Here is a 25,019-nt window from a genome sequence, read left to right on the forward strand (position 1 = left end):
TCTCCTCTACCGTAGCCAGCCTTACCACGGAGGCAGCAATCATTTCCACATAGGTAGCCATCCTTTCCGTGTTGATGCGTTCATGCGCCAATCACTCCACAAAGGCTCTGCTCATGTTCGCTATGGACTCCTCCATTCGCTCCACACTCGCAGCGACCCTGGAGACAAAACCTGCCAGAGACTCCTGCATCTGTGCATGGAGTTCCATCACCTCTGACCTTACGGATGGACCCAGAGGCAGAGGGTCGACATGCAGCTGAGCCGAGCTGGCAGAGTCCTGCGCCCTCCTACGAGGACTCTCCACTGCTGTCCCTGTCTCCACAATCTGCTGATGCTCACTTGTGAGCTGTGATACACCAGGTGACAACACTACTCTATGTCCCGAAGGTCCCACCGAAGTGTGATGTCGGTGCTGGGTGTGCTTATTCCTGCTGACGCTGCGCCCTCAGAGGTTGCAGATTCCTCTGAGGAGTCTGGCATCTCAGGTTCTTCCTCCTGCACACTGGGGACGGGGGCTCTCGATGGTCCTGTGGGGGAGTCAAGGAAAAAGTTAGAGATGTGATGCCAAGGTTACATGCACATTGCATTTTGCAGATGATCATAAGTCCATATGATGTAGCTTCAGAATCAATATCAGCGACTCATGCAATGCCAATGAGAGAGATGGAAAACTATTCTGTCACCAGCTTGCGGGGATGCACCTGTCTCTCCTTCCCCAACTTCTGCACCTATGTCAGCCCCGACAATCTCCAGGACGTCTTCCTCCCAGGGGGTTAGCTGGGCTAATGAGGGCAGCCCTCCTCCTGTCCTGGCTCGCTCTCTCCTGTTGTGAGCTCTCTCTTCCTGCAATGAGGGAGATAAGTGGAGGTTGAGTGAGAACGAAGGAGTGAGTGCAGAGATTGCATAGCATAGATACGTAGAAGGAGACAATGATGGAGTGATGTTGCAAGACCAAGGGCCCTCCCTGTGTGTTGTCAGTTGTGTTCAAAGCATCAGAGAGGGAGTGTGAGGGCTGCATGGTGGAATAGTTATGTGAATGTGAGCATAGAGAGAGGGAATGGGTAAGAGTGCATGGATGTGAGTGTCTAGTGGGATGTGGAGGAAGAGATTGCTAAAGCTGAGTGCTGGTGAGGAAAGGCAATGGGGATCAGATTGAGGGTGATGGAAACTTCATACAGTACTTACTTTTCTAGTGTGATGAAGGTCATGGAATCTTTTCCTGCACTGCATCCAGATGCGCCGTGTGAGCCCCAAGGAGTTGAGTTCACCAGCCACCTGTAGCCACACAGCCTTGGTCTGACTGGGAGGCCTCTTCCTCCCTGAAGAAGGGAACAGCACCTACCTGTGGGCCCTAGCACCATCCAGCAATGGTGTGAAACCTTATCAAATTTGGGGGCAGCTCTTGCCCTCCCGTTGGCCGTTGCTCCTGCAGGCTCCTGTGCCATCTCAATGGTGAAGTTTGGAAGCCTGCAGAAGAAGCAAGGCTTGCTGTGGGCCCTAAAAGCAGCAGCAATGATGATGTCATATTCTGCGACTTTCTGACTGGAAATACGCAATTGCCAAGGCTTCCCACACGTTGGAAATCAATTGGCCAATTGAGTTAAAATTGCATTAATCTCACAGACCCATTTAGATTCGTGTGGGAAACACCAAATTCGGGGAATCCGACAATTCCCCGCACCAGAGTTAAAATCGACCCCACAGTATTTGTTTTAATTTCTCTGCCATTTTCTTATTCCCCATTATAATTTCTCCTGTCTCAGCTTGTAAGGGACCTACGTTTACTTTCATTAATCTTTTCCTTTTTACATACCTATAGAAGCTTTTATAGTCTGTTTTTATGTCTCTCGCTAGTTTACTCTCATTCTATTCTCCCTTTATCAATTTCTTGGTCCTCTTTTACTGAATTCTAAAATCCTCCCAATCTTCAGGCTTACTCCTCATTTTGGCAATATTATAAGTCTCTTCCTTTAATGTAATACTATCTTTAATTTCTCGTTAGCCATGATTGGACCATTTTTCCTGTGGTGTATTTATTCCTTAAGGGAATGTATTTTCGTTGCGAATTATGAATTATTTCTTCAAATGTTTGCCATTGCTTTTCTACTGTCATTTCTTTTAATCTAGTTTCCCAACCTACCTTGGCCAACTCGCCTCCCATACCTACATAGTTTGCTTTGTTCAGGTTTAGGACCCTAGTTTCAGACTTAACTAAATCACTCTCAAACTCAACATAAAATTCTATCATATTATGATCACTGCTCCCCAGAGGCTCCTTTATTACAAGGTTATTAATTAACCCTGTCTCTCTGCACAGTACTAGCTCTAAAATAGCCAATTCCCTTGTAGGTTCCTTGACATACTGATCTAGAAAAACTATCTGAACTCTTCCTTGGCCATATTTCTGCAAATTTAGTTTGCCCAGTGTATATGAAAGTTAAAGTCCCTCATGATTACTGTTTTACCCTTGTTAAATGCATCTCTAATTTCCTGATTTATACTCTGCCCGGAACTACAACCACTGTTAGGCCTTTAGACTACTCCCACTAGTGTTTTCTGCCCCTTGTTGTTTCTTACCTCCACCCAAAGTGATTCTACATTTTGTTTTTCCAAGCCAAGATCCTTTCTCTCTACTGTCTTTATTCCCTCCTTTATTATCAGGGCTACCCCTCCTCCTTTTCCATTCTGCCTGTCTCTTCTAAAAGTCAAATATCCTGGAATATTTAGTTCCCAACCTTGGTCAGTCTGCAATCATGTCTCTGTAATGGCTATTAAATCAAACCCATTTATTTCTATCTGCGCTATTAATTCATCTATTTAGTTGCGAATGCTTCGTGCATTCAGATATAGTACCTTTAGCTTTAACTTTTTTCTATTTTTTCCTGATGTCACTTTAGTCACTAATGCCCTATCACCTTTGTTAATCTTTCTGTCCCTTCCTGACCCATTCTGCTTATCTTTACCCGGATCACTGCTCTGCAGCCTTGACATTTCTCTTACTGCTTTTGAATTTACCCTTTCCTGAATCCTCCCCCCCCCCCCCCCCCATTAGTTTAAAGCCCTATCTACTGTCCTAGTTATTCGATTCGCCAGGGCACTGGTCCCAGCCCTATTTAAGTGGAGCCTGTCCCCATGGAACAGCTCCCTCTTTCCCCAGTACTGGTGCCAGTGCCCCATGAATTGAAACCCCTGCCTCCCACACCACTCTGAGCCACGCATTTAACCTTCTGATCTGTTTGTCCCTATGCCAATTTGCGCGTGGCTCAGGTAACAATCCAGAGATTATTACCTGTGAGATTCTGCGTTTTAATTTCGACCCTAGCTCCTCAAACTCTCTCAGCAGAACCTCATTCCTCATTCCTCGTTCTGTCTATGTCGTTGGTTCCAACATGGAGCACGACAACTAGATCCTCCCCCTCCCACTCCAAGTTCTTCTCCAGCCGCAAGGAGACATCCTTTACCCTGGCACCAAGTGGGCAACACAACCTTCAAAACTCCTGGTCGCAGCTGCAAAGAACAGTATCTATCCTCCTGACTATACTGTCCCGTACCACTACCACATTGTTTTTCACTCCCCCCCACCCCCCCACTTGAAAGTTGTGTTGATCCCTGTCCAGTTCTGTGTCTAATTTCTCTATCTGACCTGATGTCTATAACAGAACCTCATAGTTCTCTTTTGCTCTTGTAACGTTGATTAATTTGTTCACATTTTTGTAATTGGCTCTGTGAATGGAAGATTATTTTTTGTCATTCTCTCTCCCCTCCTCTTCTAAGGGTGCTCACGTTTGCTAGGGTGCCGTTTTATGGGCACTGGCAGCCATCCAGCACCCTGCCCAAGTGGGCTTTCTTTATAGATGAGCCTGTGTTGGGGGTCAGTGACTGTTTGACCCTGAGGACTTCACAGCCAATCCTAATCCTGTCATACGAACAATGACGGACAGGAGAAGACTCTCTAGTCCATCCAGCTTGTCCCACACAATTGTGGTAACTAGTATATCACAATATCTACACTCCCCGCCCCATCCAAAACCACGTGATCTCTTGGGAGAGACGGAAAAACAGATTAAAATCCCAGACCAATTTGGGGAAAGACACCTGAGAAATTTCTCTCCGACAGGTCTTTGCACGCTAAGAGATATCTGCAGTTTTTATTGACTGCTGAGTTAAAAATAAACAGTAAGGATTTTCTAAGTGGCTCAGGAGTGTAATCGTCACCTTGTGTTGAGTCTGCATTTGTCCAATTTGGTCTTGCCTAGACACCTAGGGTTAAATTACGAGGAGAGATTACACAAATGTGGGTTGTATTCCCTGCCGTTTAGAAGGTTAAGGGGTGATTTGATTGAAGTTTTCAAGCTATTAAGGGAACTGATCGGGTAGGTGGAGAGAAACTATTTTTGCTGGCTGGGGAGTCTCGGACTGGGGGACATAGCCTAAAGGTTAGAGCCAGGCCTTTTAGGAGTGAAGTTAGGAAACGCTTCTACACACAAAGATTGGTAGGCGAAATGGCCTCCTCCTGTTCCTATCTTGCACACCATGCACAACTCACAGTAGATGACCTGCTACAGGGTCTCTCAAACTGACTAGAGGGAGGAGTGTGTTAGAAGTTCAGTGACTTTTCCATCTTTTTTTATTCTTTAACTTCACCTCTTTCCCAGGGTTGAAAGGAGTTGACTTCACTCAGCATTGTCCACTAATGTTATAGCAAGGGAGCTCTGTCATGGGGGGTGGTGGGAGAATATTGAAGCTCTAAAAATCCCACAGTCCTGCCAACATTCATTCTCCACTATAATATCAACTTGTTCATTTTTCTCCTCTTTTGCAGCAGCGACCCTCCCAGTGAGATCGTCACTAATGGCGTGCTTGTGGTGAGTCGTGGTGTTTTTTTACAAATTACTTGATTTAGCTCAAATCAACATACAGGAACTCTTTTTTAGACGGGACCGGCGTGATGCCGGTTTATCAAAAAGTCCGGATTACAGAGAGGTATAGTAAAAGGTATGAGAGCCCCGTACACGGCCACAGACCAAGTGTCCCTGTTGCATAGCAACAGGTGCAGGAACCCCGGCCACAGACCAAGCGTCCCTGTTGCATAGCAACAGGTGCAGGAACCCCGGCCACAGACCAAGTGTCCCTGTTGCATAGCAACAGGTGCAGGAACCCCAGCCACAGATCCAGGAACGGCCACTAATATGAAGTAAAACCTACCTGAACCTACTCCTGAATTTTGCCGGTTAACACAGATTTCCGGTTATTTAGGTGCCGGTAAATCGAGAGTTTCGTGTATATCTAACAGCACTGTGGGAGTACTTTCACCACACAGACTGCAGCGATTCAAGAAGGCAGCTTACCACCACCTTCTCGAGGGCAATTAGGGATGGGCAATAAATGCTGGCCTTGCCAGCGACGCCCATATCCCATAAAAACGAATTAAAAAAAAAAATCTGTTCACTGGCTGGAAATGATGGGGATTATTACTAAAGTAATGGGAGTTAGAGAAGGTGCTAAATGCCTGCGATTAGTTCATTCTCTTCTTCCCCCCACCCCAGTTTTCTCCCGATGTGTATGTACACATGCACCCCCAACACTGAATAATGATGCGGGCCAGGAACCCATACTAACTTTGGCCTTTCTCCAGCTCAGTTATACTGAAGGCAGTTGTAGAAATCCAACTCGTGTCTGTGGTGAAATCTGACACCTTTGTTCTGTATAAAAGGCTGCAACATTCAAAGGCAGTTCCAGTTCTTCTGGTGCATGTGCTGAACACTACATAGCCCTCCCAGCTGGTTTATTTGGTGTACAAAAGGCTAGTTTGGTGAAGGAATAGTATCTGCACCAAACGGGGCATGAAGCTGAACTTGCGAGCTGGCGTATCTTTGTACATTTGAATGGGGAACCATCAAGACAGGGAGTACATTCATCACCACAAAGCTACTTCTGCATCAGTAAAAATACGGTTGATGTGCCTCAGTGACCAGATCATTTTAACCGCGTGAAGGTATTTTTTCAATCCAGCTGCCTCACGTCATTGGCCTCACTAATTATCGTTAGACTAACAATAGCAGCATTCGATGTGCAAACAAATATATTAAGAATTAATGAACAGAGCAATTGTTTTTCAAATACAATTATTTGCAAATGTGATCTAAACAAACATACCAAGCCCAAATTTGTCCATGAGTTTAGTACTGATAAAGCCACTTCTGTCATATTGAAAGAGTGACTATCGCTGCTGCTCACTTAAAAGATCACTTACAAAAACCACCGATCAACTTTAATTCCCTTTAATCTATATCCAAACTCTTGTGTTGTGGTGAAAATAAATTCACATCTAAACCGTGTAAAAGTAAAAAGATGCAGTTTATTATCAGCGCTCTGGGAGAAGCGTCTCAGACCCCGTGGTCTGTGTGAGCACCTTCTCAACTTTACATAGCTGTTAGGCTCCTTTTATACACCTCAAGGAGCTGAAAAAAAGTACAGAAAATACATAAATTCACATGGTTATTACATCACTGCCTAAGCAACAATTGTTCTCCAGTTAAAATCTTTCAAAAACAGTTTATTGATAACAAAATCTAGTCTTTCAATTGATTGGACATCGTACAATAGCTAATTAACCATATCCTGCAATGATCCTGGCAGCTAAGCCCTCGTGACCCTTATTTGGTCTACAATACTGGGCTACAGGTCATAGGTTACTTACAAACAGTTTGTTTGTAACTGAGCCCCTTCTTTCTGTTTTGCTTCTTGTCTCTGTCACTTGGACCATGAGTTCGGTTCTGTTGTGTATGTAATATGTGTGCTACTTTGAACCTATGGACAGGACTGCACTACTTGTTGGGCGTAGTGATACGCAGTACCACTCCTGGCCATAGGGGTATAAATAGTACTGTGGGTACTGATCTCCCCTCAGTTCCCGCCTGTGGGCATGAAGTAAAGACCTACGTATAGTCCCTACCTCCAACCAGTAAAGACCTGTTTTATTGTTACTGATTAAGTCTGAGTATTAATTACTTGAACAACTCACAGATTTAACACTGGCGACGAGTCTGATTCGGACCCTGCGGCAGTCACTCCACGGCAGCTTCGTCCACAGCCAGGACGTTGCAGAGAGGTTTCCACCCTCTCCACCCCACTGGAAGACATCCTGACCTCGGAGCCTCCATCGGCGACCGTCAGCTTCTTCTCCAGCTTGGTGGTGGGTAAGCCGTTGTCTGAGCCGGGCAGCGACGCGACAGGCAGTCGACCGCGTTGGCCGCACGAACGGGGCTGGGGGAGCTGGAGGAATAGGGCGCGAGAGCCGCTTCGAGCGGGAGGCGTTTCAACAGAGCGATCGCATCTCCTGATAAGAGCCGAGAGCCGCTTCGCGATCCAGCGATCGCATCCGCTGATAAGGGCCGCACTCGGGCGATCGCGGCGAAGATAAGGGCCGCACTCGGGGGCTGAAGGGAGACGGCGTTGGGGGACGGGTGAAGACCGCCAAGCGCGGGAAAACCGCCATTTTGTGGGCGGAGGACGACGGCAAGAGCGGGAAGCCGCCATCTTGGATAGCAGTAAAAAAAAAATCTGAGAAATTGCAAATCTACAATGCCTAAACACGGGAATATTAGCACCTTTGATAGTGACCTCGAAGATTGGGCCATATATGTTGAAAGAGTAAAAAATTATTGTAAGGCCAATAAAATTCGTGACCAAGATAAAGCTCTAACATTATTAAATTTAATGGGTGCGAAGACATACGGGCAATTGAAACACCTGTTATCACCAGATGAACCGGCGGATAAGACGTTCGATGAGATTGTTACTGTCCTGAAAGATCATCTAAACCCCACGCCGCTGATGCTAGCGGAACGATTTAAATTTTACGACAGAAGGCAGCTACAGCATGAAAGCAATGCTGATTATTTGCTGGAATTGCGTAAATTAGCGAAATATTGCCAGTTTGGAACGGGACTGACAGAGGCACTTCGAGACAAATTTGTGTGTGGTTTATTTAAACAGGATACACAAAAGCGACTGCTCGAGGAGAATGAGCTGACGCTTGAGAAGGTGTTCACTATGGCAGCAGCACACGAAGCCGCAGCGAGAGGCACGGCAGTAATGCAGCTACGGTCACCGGAGCTCAGTGCACACAAATTGGGTGTGAGTTCTGGCAAATGTTATCGTTGTGGAAAGACAACGCATGATCAGAACCAGTGTTGGTTTAAAAACCAAGAATGTAGAACTTGTGGTAGGCTTGGACATATAGCTAGAGTATGCAGGTCAGGGAAGAAGACCAGCAACAAGAAGTCACCGCAAGGAAAATACGCAAAGGTACACAAGGTGACCGAACAGGAGTCCGATTCAGACGCTAGCAGTAATGAACTGGCTAGCTTAAGCTGTAATGAACTGGCTAGCTTAAGAGTACTCAACGCTGGTAAGGGTGCAGACCTCCAGACAATTTGGGTCACTCTTCAGATAGAAGGAGTCCAAGTAAAACTGGAATTGGACACTGGATCGGCATTGACGGTCATAAATAAGAAAGATTACGGAAAGTTATTCCAACATATTCCCCTACAGGATACGGGGATTATATTGAAAACATACACGGGGCAAAGAGTGTATCCCATCGGGAAAATAGAGGTTGCAGTGGTCCACAAGGGCGAAGACAGTCAAATAATGGACTTATATGTGATATCTGAAGGAGGTCCTCCACTACTAGGACGGGAGTGGATTAGGAAAATGAATATGGACTGGCATTTCCTACAAACAATAACGAGTGAGAACTCGGTGAAGATAGTCGGCCCAGACTCTGGAACGGATGATGGTAAGCCCAACTCAGGTGCAAAAGACAAAGTTTCAGCACAGAATTCCACTGAGCAACAACAACATAGTTTAACTGTGGATTCTGAGTCTGGCAAGTCTACTGATGTGCCCATTTCTGAGGGACACCGGGCTCGAACTCAACTCCATTTCAAACTACAACAGCAATTAGAACAAATGCTTCGCCGTTTTGAGCAAGAGTTGAATGCAACGAAAGAGTTCTTTGATATAGAGTTGGAGAATCTGGAAAGACAACAGAAGCAGCTGATGGAGAAAATGGAGCAGGAGCACACAAAACGTCTGATGTCAGAGGAGTTAACGGTCAGCCAACTCCTGCATATGCTGAAGGACAGGACTCTGAAATGGGAAAAACTTGAACACGAACTTCAATATTCAAACGAAAGGGGTTCGGAGCTCTCAAAGGTTATTGGAAGAGCTGAGGTGGCAACACAGACTGAGATGACTGCAACAGAGCAGCCCTTGGATGCCAAAAGTACGCTGACTCACGTCAACGTAGAACAACAGACCGCTGAAACAGCTGCTCCGGTAGAGGGATTGAATAGTCCGATCAATCAATCTCCAAAAGAAGTTGAAGTAGTAAAATCTCAAATGAGGTCATTAGTAAACGACTTGCTGAAAGCCCAGAAAAAGCTGGATGAAGAGGTACGCATGAAGAAGTCTCTTCAGGAAAGATGTCTGGACTTGGAACAAAAGCTGGCTAACGCCCAGCTGGGTATGGAGGAAATAGAAGACCCTCTCGCTGGCCTAGATCAGGACGACACCGAATATTACTATGTCCTGTCCTGCCCAACTTGTAACTTCGACTCCCACCATACAGAAATCATGGAGGAGCACCGAAAGTCTACAGAACATCGGGAGAAGGTGGCTCTACGACGGAAACAGGAGGAAGAGAAGGAGGAACTGCGCATGCAGCTGGCAGCTGTGGCAGCTGACAATGGAGCCCAGAGAGTCTCCAAGAAGCAGAAAAGGAAAAGTCGAAACAGAAGATGACCCATCTGAACCATTATTACCTCTACCAGATCACACACGTGGTCCCTCCGAACGGAGCCAATTCAGTTCGGAAGTTCAAACTGTTAAATCCATGGAAGGACTATTGAATGAGTCACTCCAGCAACGTGAACCGACTCCATCACAGAGATTGAATCTGTGAACTGTTTTCCGCAGAGACTGAATCTGTGATCTGTTTTGACATGAAGTTATCTATGTATCTATGTTATTCAGTTATGTAAACCTGAAGTTATATATGTATATATGTTATTACGTTATGTTAAATGGGGAGATGACTGTAAAGCTAGGAAGGGAGGAATGTTGTGTATGTAATATGTGTGCTACTTTGAACCTATGGACAGGACTGCACTACTTGTTGGGCGTAGTGATACGCAGTACCACTCCTGGCCATAGGGGTATAAATAGTACTGTGGGTACTGATCTCCCCTCAGTTCCCGCCTGTGGGCATGAAGTAAAGACCTACGTATAGTCCCTACCTCCAACCAGTAAAGACCTGTTTTATTGTTACTGATTAAGTCTGAGTATTAATTACTTGAACAACTCACAGATTTAACAGGTTCTACAAACTGCCAGACCATGTACTAGGCTGATGTTCCTCTTTCTTACCTTTCCGAAACTCAGAACAACTATTAATTAATATATATATATGCAAGCCGACTGCCAATTCTGTGAAGCCATTTTATTTCTTTATGTTACTACTTCTAAGTCTAGCTGACATTTTATTAAATCTTTCTCACACTTCAGCATTAGCTGTGTGTAGCCTGGTGGCTATGCCTTATCTTATTCTTGTAAGGCTCCATTGTATAAAGTCCTTAAGCTGGGCAGACTTTTTATCTAGCCACCTGGCTTCTCAGCTCTTAGTGATTTCGCACATAACCCCTTTTCTCTTTCCTTTGTCTAAAGTAATTTTAAACACTCAGAGGATTTGCTTTTTAACCCTTTCAATCCCTCCTGTTGGTCCCGCACCAAATTTAAATTTTGGCTAGGGATACCAGCTTCTTTTCTGCTTTTACCATCTTCGGGATTTCTCCTGTATTGATGGCTTCAACTTATTAGTTTAAGTTTGTCTCTCCCTCCTATCTGTCATTTTGTGTTGGGCATGGTGGTCTGTGCGAATTCCCCAAGAGTCTTACATATACATTTCTGCTTCCACCAGTTCTGCCTTCCTTATTAGCTGTGCACCGTCTGGTTCAATATTGACCACAGCGACTGGCATCATTCGGGATACAGCTGCCTTGCAACACACATTCAAAATCATCATCATTACACAAAGCAATATTACAATTACAATAACAATTATTAGTCCATGCATCAAATACGATCCCCAAGCTCCTCCAAATAGCCATTCCCACCAGTTCCCCCCTGGGGTCTTTCGTAATTTCTTAACCTCCTTCCGTATATGTTGTGCCAGGTTTGTTAGGTTATCCGAGCTGTCAGGGATATACGTACAACATTCAGTTCCCAGCATTGTGCACGTCCCCCCCTCTAGCCACGAGGTAATCGAGTGCCATCCTATTCTGGAGGGCTACCGTTCGTATAGCTACCATTTCGGCACTGATTTCCAATAAAGCTTCCGCTGTGTCATTTGCTACCGTTTTGAAAATCTCCGCCATTAACCGTACTTCTAGAATAATTCGAGCTGTCCCATAAGATGGGAACATTATGGCGGCAAATCTCTCCGCTTCAGTTATTGCGCATTTGTTTCGGTTTATGGGGTGGTCTGCTAGTGTAGCCACGTGATGCACATAAGGAACTGCGTATCCTAAATAACACGAACCCGTCCAAAGCTGGGTTAGCCATGGAAACGCTTTGTGATCACATATAAAATATGTGCCATTATATGCAATGTAATTCTTCCAAACATTGTGCATCTGGGTAATCTTTCCCTTCCACGGGCCTCTACTAGTCTTATTCCGAACTGTACTTGGGTTCCAAGCCCCGTAGGCGAAGGTATTATCACCTAACCCAGTTCTGGCTTCCTCCAATTCATAATTCTGCTTGCACTCACTCCATCCCACAACCTGTCCATCCAGTCGTTTGCTGATTAAGCATAAGCTTCCCTTGGGTTGAACGATTCCCGATGTGTTAGTAACTACCAGGAACGGGGGGGTGGGGTGAGTGCGGTCGTACTTCGGTTGGTACCATCCTCGAAAGGCAGTGAGGCTATAGCCTGCACTCCTCCAATCCTCTGCCTCCATCTTTTATCTAAATCCCCATTCTACCAGAGTTCTCTCGGTACTATTTTGTCGGATAATCCATTCGGCCATATCTGAGGCATTAAAAGGAATGGCTCTTAAGGGAATTCCCCCCTTCGCATGGGTCGGAACATGGAAACATACCCAACAACTAGACTGATTAAAACGCTCAGCATAAACATACGACATGTAAAGAAATGTATTCACGTGCAATTCCCTCTTTAGTCGCTTGAGGGCATCCGGACACCGTAAGTCGATAGAACACAAAGTCTTTCCGCATGGAACAGTCCAAATACCTCTGCCAGTCAAGTAGGTTCTTGAATTCCGAATAAGCCAGGCTGTCGTTCCGGTTTCTTGCTCTAGTATCCACTCCTTCCGGTCGGCATCATCTTGGGCTGGGCATTGAACGGTGTCCTGATTACACAGTCTTAATCCGATTCCATTGCTGACGAAGGCATTCATAATCAAGCGGGGTAATGTCCATTATCCGTGCCACAGTGGTGGCAGTGCAATTTCGTGTAGGAAAAGATTCCACCCACCGGGTAAACTGATCTATTATTACTAGGCAGCATTTCTTTCCCCTGGAGCTTGGCAATGGCCCTGTGAAGTCTATTTGTATTTTCTCCCACGGTCCTCTAGGTCTTGGCTGGTGGGCCAGTCGTATTTTTACTGGTCTTCCTGGGTTATGCTGCGCACACGTTAGACATTTCTGACAGTACTTTGCTATGTCCCTCCCTACACCCGGCCACCACCATTCTTGTCCTAACATATGGATCATTGCCCCTCTGCCTACATGACCCATGCCATGGTGTAGTCCCAGGAGTGTTTGTCGAATACAACCGGGGGCTATTACCTTCCCATTCTTACGGCAAACTCCTTTATCATCCATCCTCCCTCCTGCACGATACCATTCCTGTCTTTCTCCTGGCGAGGTGTCCTCATGTAATTTTCTAATGTCCACTTCCTCCACTTGTACACTAGCTACTCTTTCCTCAAATTCCTTTTGTTCCAATACCTGTTGTGCGGCTATATCCGCTGCCCGATTGCCCTCCTGTTGGCGGGTTTCTACCTTCTGATGGGCTTTAATTTTAACTACTGCCGCTTGGCTTGGAGCTTTGGCGGCAGCAAGAAGGGCTTCTACTCGTTGCTGATGTTTAATATAGTCGCCTCCTGCAGTGACAAATCCTCGTCTTCCCCAAGCTGTCATGTAATCGTGCACTACCCCGAATGCATATCTACTGTCAGTATAGATGTTTACTGTTTTCCCTTCAGCTAATTTCAATGCCTCTGTTAGTGCTACCAGTTCTGCCACCTGTGCTGATAGTACCCCATCTAACCTGCTTGACAGTACTGTCTCCAACTGGTCATTCACAACTGCCCACCCTGTTCGGGGTGACCCGTCAATATATTTCCGTGAGCCATCTACATAGAGGGTAAGTTGAGCCTCTTCTAATGGTTCATCCTCTAACGGGTCCCCATCCACTTCATCGTCTACTTCTGCACATTCGTGGGGCTCTCCCATCCCTAAAATACCTTCTGCGGGGTTCTCCCCGGTGTCTCTAATAATTTTTACCAATTCGTCTTTGGGTAGTAAGACCGCTTCCCAGCACGTCCTCCGCATGTTAGATACGGACCGTAATTTGTTATTATTCGACATTTCTACCAACGTGTGTTTGGTATGTAGAATAATATCGCCTGTCATTACTGTTGGTTCACTTACTCTCACAGCCCACGCCGCGCAATCCAGTGCTGCCACACATCGTGACATCCCGGCAGCCACGGGTGACTGTTGAGTTGAGTAATATGCTGCTGGTCGTTTCCTATCCCCGTGCTGTTGAGTCACTACTGCTGCATAAAAGCCTCCTTCATTCTCACAATGGATGTGGAATGGCTTTTTCATATCGGGTAACCCGAGGCCGGGAGCTGATACTAAGGCTTGTTTGAGGTTCCCATATGCTTCCTCTTGTTCCGATCCCCATTCGATCGGGGCATTGCCTGGATTTCCCCCTTTTACTAGTCTCTGGATAGGTTCTGCTATTGCTGCAAAGTTTGGTATAAAGTTTCTACTGTAATCGAAGAGACCTAGTACTTTCCTGACCCCTCGTACCGAGACCGGGCGGGGCATCTCTTGGATTGCCTTCCGTCGGTCACTTGGCATAGTCCGAGTCCCCTGGGATATCTGTTGCCCCAAATAAGTAACTGTGCTCTGCCCAATTTGAGCCGCCTTAGGGTTTGCTTTAAATCCCCCTCTTTCTAAAGCTTGTAAGACTTCGGTTAAGGCAGCGGCGTGTCCGCGCTCATCTTCCGAGGCAGTTAATAGGTCATCCACGTATTGCAGCACAGTGCTGTGGTACAGGCTGAGGTCCACTGTCTCCAATAATGAATTCATTACTCAGTGGAAGATTGCCGGACTGTTATGGAACCCCTGAGGTAACCTAGTCCATGTATATTGTTTCTCCCCAACTGTAAAGGCAAATTTATTCTGAGATTCCTGGTCTAAAGGTAAAGACCAGAATCCATTAGCTATGTCCAAAACTGTAAAAATCTTGTGCTCTGTGCTCAGGGCATTTAGGATTGTGGGTGGGCTGGCTACTATGGGGTGTAATTTAGGCGTAACCTTATTTAATTCAGTATAATCAATAGTCAGGCTTTACGACTGGCCATACGGGCGAGTTGGTTGTACTTTCAGTAGTCCTAATTATGCCCTTTTCTTCCAAATCACGTACTATTTCTTGCACCGCTTCCCGTGCTTCTGGCTTAATAGGGTATTGTTTATGGGACTTGTGTTCCGGACCCGGGACTATGATCGGTTCTATTTTCACCAACTCGGTGTCCTGTTTCGTTTTGGCCCAGACTCCTTTCATCAGCCCACATACGGTCCCATAGGGTTTTTGTTCCAAATCCCATTACCTGCTTAAGGATGTTGCGCTTCCCACCTTAGCCAAGTGAATACACGGTTTATCTATACTAGCCTTTGATCCGTCTCCTTTGGACCAAACAATTTTATTTCGCGCGGAGTCTACTAATATATTAAATTCTTTTGACAGATCTATTTCTAACACGGTGCCTTTATTATTTGGACAGACATAGAACTGGACAGGGAGGAGTTTCCCTGTTATTTCTAAAACCTGTACCTCACTTTTATAAGCTTTAATCTTGGTGCCCCCTAACCCTACTATAAAAATCCATTCCTTGGTTATTGGAAGGGGCAAATCAGTCAAGGATACTGATGCCCCTGTGTCAACTAACATCTCACATGGTTGGCCCCCTAACACTGCCGCTACATAGACTCGGTTATCCGAGCCTCCCTTCACTGGGGCCGCCTCCCGTCATTGACCTTTCCCTTTTGACTTGAGGTACTCAAAGAAGTCCCTCTTTTCGTCCGGAGTAAGATAAGTGCCCTTTATTTGTTGGCCCTCGTCACCTTTTTTTTGCCAACAACTATAACTCTGGTGTCCTAGTTTACCGCAATAGTCACATCCTGTCTTCTTTCCACTTCTACAATCTTTTGCCATATGTCCCATTTTTCCACAATTATAACATTTCCCTTGAATTTTTTTACTTGGTTGTGATGCCCCTCCCGCTGCTACTCGTTCCTGTTTAACTCTCGCACCTCCCTTATCGCCAGTCTCAGAATCCTTGGCGTCTACCTGACATGCCCACTGGACCGCGAGCTCATACGAGGGGGCAACTACTACTCCCATTTTTAAGATAGTTTGGTGTGCTGATGAGAGTCCCTCCTTAAACATCTGAATAAACGGCGGATCTGCCCTTTTGGGGTAACCTTGACCCGATGATTCGCAATATGCGTCAAATAGACGTTCTCCATAATCACTGCTAGATTCTCCCTTTCTTTGTTTTATTGACTGTATTTTTCCCCAATTAATGGGGGCTGTTCCTAATGCGGCCTCAACTGCAGCTTTAAAGGGGGCGTAAGCCTGCCGTTGTGCATCTCGACCTGCTGCAGCCGGAACTGCTGTCGCCCAGGCCCCATCCTGCATATTCGCCCCTTCGATCTTTCCCCATCTCTCATGTGGACACTTTGCTCTTACTATTTGATGGAGATCTCGTGGGTGCATGTCATGTGTGCCCCACATTTCTTCCAAATTTCTCCAAAATTCTGAGTTCTGACTACGTGGCTTTAAAGTACCCAAATCCTTGAGAATAGTTTGTTTCTCTAAGGGGGAAAAGGCCTGATATCGATCATTTGCTGGGTTAGCACATTGCCGAATTGGCGCGGCTGATACCACCAAGCCGTCGGGTTCCTCCTCAGGAGGAGCCGAGGGATAAGGAGGTGTCCTCATATGCCACTCGTTCCTATTTCCTCTCCCGGTTAATTCCATTCTCGTTACTAAGTCCTCCCACTCCTTTGTCAGCTGTTTTTGTTCCTCCAATTCAGCAGCTTGTGTCTTAACCATTTTTGTCAATATCATTAACTGATGCACTAGGATTATCCCTGCCTTTTTGATTTTCTTTTGTTTTTGCTTCTCCCACCATTCTCGTTGTGTTATTGGTTTTCCCAAAGGATCCCATCCGTCTTTTGTCATTTTATCAATCAAACCTTTCTGATCGTCAGCATAGAGCCAACTCAATGATCCCGGCGGTCCCCAATCTGGGCCTCCGTCTTCTGCCATAATGTATTATTCTTGATACTAGTCTACCGCGTTCCGGTCCTCCCTAGTAACTCGTTCTCAGAGGTCTACCTATCATCCACCACTAGTGATGGCGGTCCTGACTTGTAACTATCTCGCTGTCAGAGGTGATTATTTCACTCGTAGCCGTTAATACATTATTATTACCTGTACCATACGTCGCGTCATGCAATACAACAGAGAGAGACTTTTAGTCTGTCTCGGATTCCCAACTAACTCTGGCCTTCACGTGAGGCCCAATTGCCCTCTTAATTCCGGCTCAGTATGGGTCCTCGAGACATTTACATTCCGAAATAACACATCAGATGTCAATCAACTTAACCACTTATTTAGACTTATCCACTATTTAAACTGCATCTCTCACCCGTCACGGATACCAGATTCTTTTGGTACTGCGTCGCTGTCACACCGCCCTTCCGAGTGATCCAATTTCTGGATGGTCAAGATCTGACTACTCGCCCCGTTCACTGGTACAGGCAGTCTTCCAGCTCCGAAGTACCCTGCTCGCAGCGCCAATTTGTTGTGGTGAAAATAAATTCACATCTAAACCGTGTAAAAGTAAAAAGATGCAGTTTATTATCAGCGCTCTGGGAGAAGCGTCTCAGACCCCACGGTCTGTGTGAGCACCTTCTCAACTTTACATAGCTGTTAGGCTCCTTTTATACACCTCAAGGAGCTGAAAAAAAGTACAGAAAATACATAAATTCACATGGTTATTACATCACTGCCTAAGCAACAATTGTTCTCCAGTTAAAATCTTTCAAAAACAGTTTATTGATAACAAAATCTAGTCTTTCAATTGATTGGACATCGTACAATAGCTAATTAACCATATCCTGCAATGATCCTGGCAGCTAAGCCCTCGTGACCCTTATTTGGTCTACAATACTGGGCTACAGGTCATAGGTTACTTACAAACAGTTTGTTTGTAACTGAGCCCCTTCTTTCTGTTTTGCTTCTTGTCTCTGTCACTTGGACCATGAGTTCGGTTCTACAAACTGCCAGACCATGTACTAGGCTGATGTTCCTCTTTCCTACCTTTCCGAAACTCAGAACAACTATTAATTAATATATATATATGCAAGCCGACTGCCAATTCTGTGAAGCCATTTTATTTCTTTATGTTACTACTTCTAAGTCTAGCTGACATTTTATTAAATCTTTCTCACACTTCAGCATTAGCTGTGTGTAGCCTGGTGGCTATGCCTTATCTTATTCTTGTAAGGCTCCATTGTATAAAGTCCTTGAGCTGGGCAGACTTTTTATCTAGCCACCTGGCTTCTCCTCAGCTCTTAGTGATTTCGCACATAACCCCTTTTCTCTTTCCTTTGTCTAAAGTAATTTTAAGCACTCAGAGGATTTGCTTTTTAACCCTTTCACTTGTTTGGTCAGCCCTAGTTAACTAAGATGGCCATAGAGCCCAATCATGCTCTATCAATCCCCGGTCTGCCTGTTGTCACTTTTCTGTTCTCTTCCTGTACAAAGCCCCAGCATCTCAGCTTTGGCTTTCCATGTAGTCTTTTCACAGTCGTGAGCCGATCTATCACCTTCCAAGGTCCCCTTAAGATCCTCACCTTCCATTGTCCTACTCTCAATTGCCCTTCAGCCCTCCAAGAGATGGGAGATAACAACTTATATCCAACTTAATATAGCCTGTGTCATGGGGGAGTATGATTCAAAGATGTTTAATACCTCTACTTTCAGCACCGGCTAACTGTAAAGATTTCGGGGGTTTCTTTTAAACTGGTTTAAAGTAATTTTCCTGGTCTTGCAGCCTTTGCCTGCACATCAGACCATTTCCAATAAAACCAATTTTAAAACAGCGGTTTCGAATCGCCACCCCTCCTTTTGTTCTGAGTGGAGGAACTTATAATTAATGATATTAAAACGGAACACGTGGTTTGGATGAGAGAAAATTATCAAGCTTTATTAACTAAAAGAAACTACAATCACAATATCAAACTATCCCACACGAACACAGTAAAATTGTAAAACTATATATCAAGGGGGTACACACGCCAAAAACGAGGGGTACAATGGCTACAATGTATTTAAACAATCTTAGCAATTCCCTTAAATCACCATCCCCCCTTAACTCCTGCTAGGTTGCCTTGTTGAGAGTCAGAAAATCTCTGCTCACATGGTCCAGCGAAGAGAGAGAGAGAGCTCACCTTATCGTCCCAGGAAGTCAAGAGAAAGAGCTGGCTTCAGCATCTATCTTTATACCTGGTGAGCCCCCCTGCCATTCTGCCTTGCAAGGGCTGTGTGCAAAATTAACCCCAAAGCTGTGATAGGCTAACTCAAAGTGGTTAGATTGAGTTAATGTGATTTTCAGAGCTCCCTTTGCTGAAACAAAAGGGAGACTGCACTGCTCTATAGTCCAGTACTGGGGTGATTTAAAATCCATTTAAAGTTAACGCTTCCCATTCAAGGTGCAAACGTCTCTTCTGCAGTTTCAGGTGTATCTAAACAAATGCTAATAGCATTCAGTTGCTTTGTAAACAAAGCATTGTCCTTTGTCTTCATTGAACCTTACTTCCAGACACAGAAAGCTGCATTCCAAACCTCTTTTGTCATTCGGCCATGTGGTGTGACAGCCATTTTATCTTTGGAAACTTAAAAAGTACATTGCCCAGGGATACTTTAATCAAAAAACATGAATCTTCAGAACTGTAAATTATTGCGAATTCTTACAAACAGTAATTGCCACAAGAATTCCTCAGACCCGAGCAGTCCCTGCAGTGAGCTTCAGTTGAACCATGGTTGTGAGTTGACGCATTCCACGGTGCAGAAGAGATTGTGGTTCGCTGAAGTTAAAATTCAGAGTAAATGCGTAATATGTACGGCATTGCCGATCTTTCCAAGTATCCACACTTGATTCAGATGGCCAGTCATTGGTGAAAATAAGTGATTCCTGACATTAATAGGGTCAAAAAGGCAAGAATGCAGTGAAATTACAACTAATAATCTAATTGGTGGCCCAGTACTTGTAATCCAATGCCTGTGTGTCTGGTATTTCCTGTTTAGTTTAATGCTGAGCTAACTTGTTTTCTATTTCTCTACTAAATAGGCTCAACCCTGTACCTGTGTGGAAGCCAAGGTGAAGAAAATCAACAATATCCAAGTGGCAGGAACAGGTAAGTGAAAACATACTGTGGCTACTGTATGGCAAGAGTGTTAGAGGATGGGTGTTCTTACTTACAAGTTTATAAGATTCTTCATCAACATAATAGAGTTCACAAGCAGTTATTGTTGACGGTCACAGAGTATATTAAGCATAGATTGAAAACTATTATTTGACAATAATTACACATACACTTAACAGCAGCACTTACGGTGATACCTCGTGAGTTCACCGGGCAATTCAAACACATTACAGTTCTTGAGCTCGAGGTTCTTACACCCATTTTTTAAAACATTTTTCTCCACCCTGTTTTGTGAGAATTCACATGTTTCTGCATTGCCTCATCCATATTTGTCATTAAACACTGATTTGATTGTCCTGCCCTTGCAGCGTACGGATCAGACTCCCTTTTTCTTAGTCAGTTGCTATTTGAAGGCTGGAGCTAACAAACCCAGCTTGTTTGTCATTTCCTATCAACTAAAGACTATCGCTGCCTGGTATTTCTTTTATTTCCCATTGTGCTCGCTGACCTACATTGGCTCCCGGTCCATCAACGCCTTAATTAAAAAAAATTCTCATCCTTGTTTTCAAATCCCTCCATTGCCCTGCCCCCTGCATCTCTGTAACCTTCTCCAGTCCTACAACCCTCAGATCTATGCACTGCTCTAATTCTGGCCTCTTGTGCATCCCTGATTTTAATCGCTCCACCATTGGCAGCCATGCCTTCAGCTGCCTAGACCCTAAGCTCTGGAATTTCCTGCCTAAACCTCTCCACCTCTCTGTCATCCTTTGAGACGCTCCTTAAAACCTACCTCTGACCAAGCTTTTGGTTACCTGCCCTAATATCTCCTTATGTGGCGCGGTGTCAAATTTTGTTTGATAACTCTCCTGTGAAGCGCCTTGGGACGTTTTATTTTGTTAAAGGTGCTATATAAATACAAGTTGTTGCTGTTATTGACTGAACTGAACATTGAAACTCACTTAACAGGCAAAAGCAAAAAGTTAATATAGAGAGACTACAAGACAATTTAATTAACCCATTCCTTACAGGAGCAGCGGAGCAAAATAGGGGCAGAGAATTGGGTTTGTTTCCTTGTTTTGCTTTTCCCCTTTCTACTGAAGACACAGACAGGTGTCGTGGTAAGCTCCATGGGTGCTGGCAACCATCTCACCCAAGTGACCATTCTTCACGTGTGATTGTTGGCAACCACATTGAGGGTCAGCTCTGCTGGTCTGGTCTTGTCCTCATCCTGATAAACAACATCAGGAGTGAAAACCTGAGGTCATTACTTTTTCCCTTCTTTCACTCAGGGATGCTGAGACCAATTGTAATACCCCCAACAATGCTTCAGCTGATATGAGCTTCCTCCGCACATGACCGGGAATCAAACCTGAGATCTTCTGTCTGTATGGCTTAATGCTGCTCGAGGGTGTGTTGTTACTCACGAGACCGATTGGGGAGATTCTTCTTTCGTCTGGCAGCTTGAAAAGCAACATTATACAATGATACAGCACAGAAGGAAGTCATTTGGCCCATCCTGCCTGTGCCGGTTCTTTGAAAGAGCTATCCAAGTAGTCCCACTCCCCTGCTCTTTCCCCATAGCCCTGTCATTTTTTCCTTTTCAACTATATATCCAATTTGCTTTTGAAATATACCATTGAATCTGCTTCCAACTCTCTTTCAGGCAGCTGCATAAACCCTCATTTCCCTTCTGGTTCTTTTGCCTTAAATCTGTGTGCTCTGGTTACCGAAGTTCCTGCCAGTGGAAACAGCTTAAGAATTAGGAGCAGGAGTAGGCCTTACGGTCCCTCAAGCCTGCTCCGCTATTCAATAAGATCATGGCTGATCTTCAACCTCATCTCCACTTTCCTGCACTATCCCCATATCTCTTGATTCCCTTAATATTCAAAAATCTATCGATCTCTGTCTTGAATATACTCAATGACTGAGCCTCCACAGCCCTCTGGGTTAGAGAATTCCAAAGATTCACAACCCTCTGAGTGAAGAAATTTCTCCTCATCTCAGTCCTAAATGGCCGACCCCTTATTCTGAGACTATGACCCCTGGTTCTAGACTCCCCAGCCAGGGGAAACATCCTCCCTGCATCTACCCTGTCAAGCCCTGTAAGAATTTTGTATGTTTCAATGAAATCACCTCTCATTCCTCTAACCTCCAGAGAATATAGGCCTAGTCTACTCAATCTCTCCTCATAGGACAGTCGCCCCATCCCAGGAACCAGTCTGGTGAACCTTCGTTGCACTCCCTCTATGCAAGTATATCTTTCCTTAGGTAAGGAGACCAAAACTGTACACGATGCTCCAGGTGTGGTCTCACCAGGGCCCTATATAATTGCAGTAGGACGTGGTTTATACTCAAATCCTCTTGTAATGAAGGCTAACATACCATTTGCTTTCCTAATTGCTTGCTGTACCTGCATGTTAACTTTCAGTGATTTGTGTACAAGGACACCCAGGTCCCTCTGAACACCAACATTTCACAATCTCTCACCATTTAAAAAATACTCTGCTTTTCTATTTTTCCTACCAAAGTGGATAACTTCACATTTCTCCACATTATATTCCATTTGCCATGTTCTTGCCCACTCACTTAGCCTGTCTATATCCTCTTGAAGCCTCCTTGCATCCTCCTCACAACTTACATTCCCACTTAGCTTTGTATCATCAGCAAACTTGGATATATTACATTTGGACCCTTCATCCAAATCATTGATGTAGATTGTGAATAGCTGAGGCCCAAGCACTGATCTTTGATCTTTGCGGTACCCCACTAGTTATAGCCTGCCAACACAAAAATAACTCGTTTATTCCTACTCTCTGTTTTCTGTCGGTTAACCAATCCTCAATCCATGCTAGTATAATAATAGCTTCTAACATTTTCCCTACTGCTGATGTCAGGCTAACTGGTCTGTAGTTTCCTGTTTTCTCTCTCCCTCCTTTCTTAAATAGTGGGGTTACATTTGTTACCTTCCAATCCGCGGGTATCGTTCCAGAATCTATGGAATTTTGGAAAGTGTCAACCAATGCATCCACTATCTCTATAGCCACTGCTTTCAAAACCCTAGGATATAGGCCATTAGGTCCAGGGGATTTTTTGGCTTTCAGTCCCATTAGTTTCTCGAGGACTTTTTCTCTGCTGATATTAATTACTTTTAAGTTCCTCGCTCTCATTAGCCCCTTGGTTCCCCACTATTTTTGGAATGCTTTTTGTGTCTTCTACTGTGAAGACAGATACAAAATATTTGTTTAAAGCCTCTGCCATTTCCTTGTTCCCCAATGTAATTTCTCCTGTCTCAGCCTCTAAGGGACCAACGCTTACTTTTGCTACTCTTCCTTTTTACTTACTTGTAGAAACTCTTACAACTTGTTTTTATATTTTCTTCCTTTTTGTCAATTTTTTGCTCATCCTTTGCTGGTTTCTAAAACTCTCCCAATCCTCAGGTTGTTCTTTGCAACCCTCTTTTAATCTAATACTATCCTTAACTTCTTTAGTTAGCCACGGTTGGATCACTTTTCCCATGGAGTTTTTATTTCTCAATGGACTGTATATTTGTTGAGAATTTTGGAATATTTCTTTAAATGATTGCCACTGCTTATCTACTGTCATACCTTTTAATTTAATTTCCTAATCTACCTTAGCCAACTTGCCCCTCATACCTACATAATTGGCTTTGTTTAAGTTTAAGACTCTGGTGTTGGACTGAACAATGTCACTTTCAAGCTCAATGTGAAACTCTATCGTATTATGATCACTCTTTCCGAGAGGATCCTTTACTATAAGATTACTAATTAACCCTGCCTCGTTACACAAAACAAGATCTAAAATAGCCTGTTCCCTGGTTGGTTCCATGACATATTGTTCTAGGAAACGGTCTCGAATACATTCCATGAACTCCTCCTCCAGACTACCCTTGCCAATATGATTTGCCCAATCTATATGCAGATTAAAGTCCTCCACGATTATTATATTACCTTTGTTACAAGCTCCTGTTATTTCTTGATTAATAATCTATCCAATGGTATAGCTACTGTTCGGGGGCCTATAAACTACTCCCACCACTGTTTTCTGTCCCTTGTTATTTCTTATCTCCACCAATACTAATTCTACTTCCTGATCTTCTGAGTCAAGATCATTTCTCACTGCTGTCCTTATGACAAACTTAATTATCAGGGCAACCCCCCCACACCCCCTCCTGTTCCAGTCTGCCTGTCTTTCTCCTTATTTACTCTATCAAAACCCTTCATAATTTTGAACACCTCTATTAAATCTCCCATTAACCTTCTCTGCTCCAAGGAGAACAATCCCAGCATCTCCAGTCTCTCCACATAACTGAAGTCCCTCATCCCTGGTACCATTCTAGTACATCTCCACTGCACCCTCTCTGGTACAGCACCATAGTGGTCATGTTAATTTAAATTCAGCTGAATAAATAAATCTGGAATAAAAAGCTAGTACCAGTAATGGTGAGCATGAAATTACTGGATTGTCGTAAAAACCCATCTGGTTCACTAATGTCCTCTAGAAAAGGAAATCTGGCCTATATGTGATTTCAGACCCACAGCAATGTGGGTGACTCTTAACTGTCTGCTGAAATGGCCTAGCAAGCCACTCAGTTGTATCAAACTGCTACAAAGAAGTATACTAAAAATAAAACCGGACAGACCAACCGGCATTGACCTAGGCACTGGACACGACAAAGGCATACCCAGCCCAGTCGAACCTGCAAACTCCTCCTCACTAATATCTGGGGCTTGTGTCAAAATTGGGAGAGCTGTGCCACAGACGAGTCGAGCAACAGCCTGACCTAGTCATACTCACAGAATCATAACTTTCAGCCAACATCCAAGACTCTTCCATCATCATCCCTGGATATATCCTGTCCCATTGGCAGGGCAGACCCCCCCAGAAGTGACAGCACAGTGGTATACAGTCGAGAGGGGATGGTATTGGGAGTCCTCAACATTGACTCCAGACCCCATGACGTCTCATGGCATCAGGTCAGGCACGGGCAAGGAAACCGCCTGCTGATTACCAGCTACTGCTGTCCCTCAGCTGATGAATCAGTACTCCTCCACATTGAGCACCACTTGGAAAAAGCACTGAGGGTAGCAAGGGCGCACAACGTACTCTGGGCGGAGGACTTAAATGTTCATCACCAAGAGTGGCTCGGTAGCACCATGACGGACCAAGCTGGTCGAGTC

The 25,019-nt window shown here is 44.7% G+C and overlaps 1 protein-coding gene across 1 annotated transcript in view; it reads left to right on the forward strand.

Annotated features, from left to right (window-relative positions):
- LOC147109670 (cytosolic phospholipase A2 zeta-like) overlaps positions 1-25,019 on the forward strand; it is a 193,610-nt gene that overhangs the window by 40,533 nt on the left and 128,058 nt on the right. The window contains exons 6-7 of the mRNA XM_086003756.1: positions 4,823-4,865; positions 19,746-19,812. Of these exons, the coding sequence (XP_085859882.1) occupies positions 4,823-4,865; positions 19,746-19,812 (110 nt within the window). The remainder of the gene's footprint in view (positions 1-4,822; positions 4,866-19,745; positions 19,813-25,019) is intronic.

Source organism: Somniosus microcephalus, chromosome 12 (genome assembly GCF_052327205.1).
Source record: "Somniosus microcephalus isolate GS21.2 chromosome 12, FLI_Smic_1.0, whole genome shotgun sequence".
Classification (NCBI taxonomy): Eukaryota; Metazoa; Chordata; class Chondrichthyes; order Squaliformes; family Somniosidae; genus Somniosus; species Somniosus microcephalus.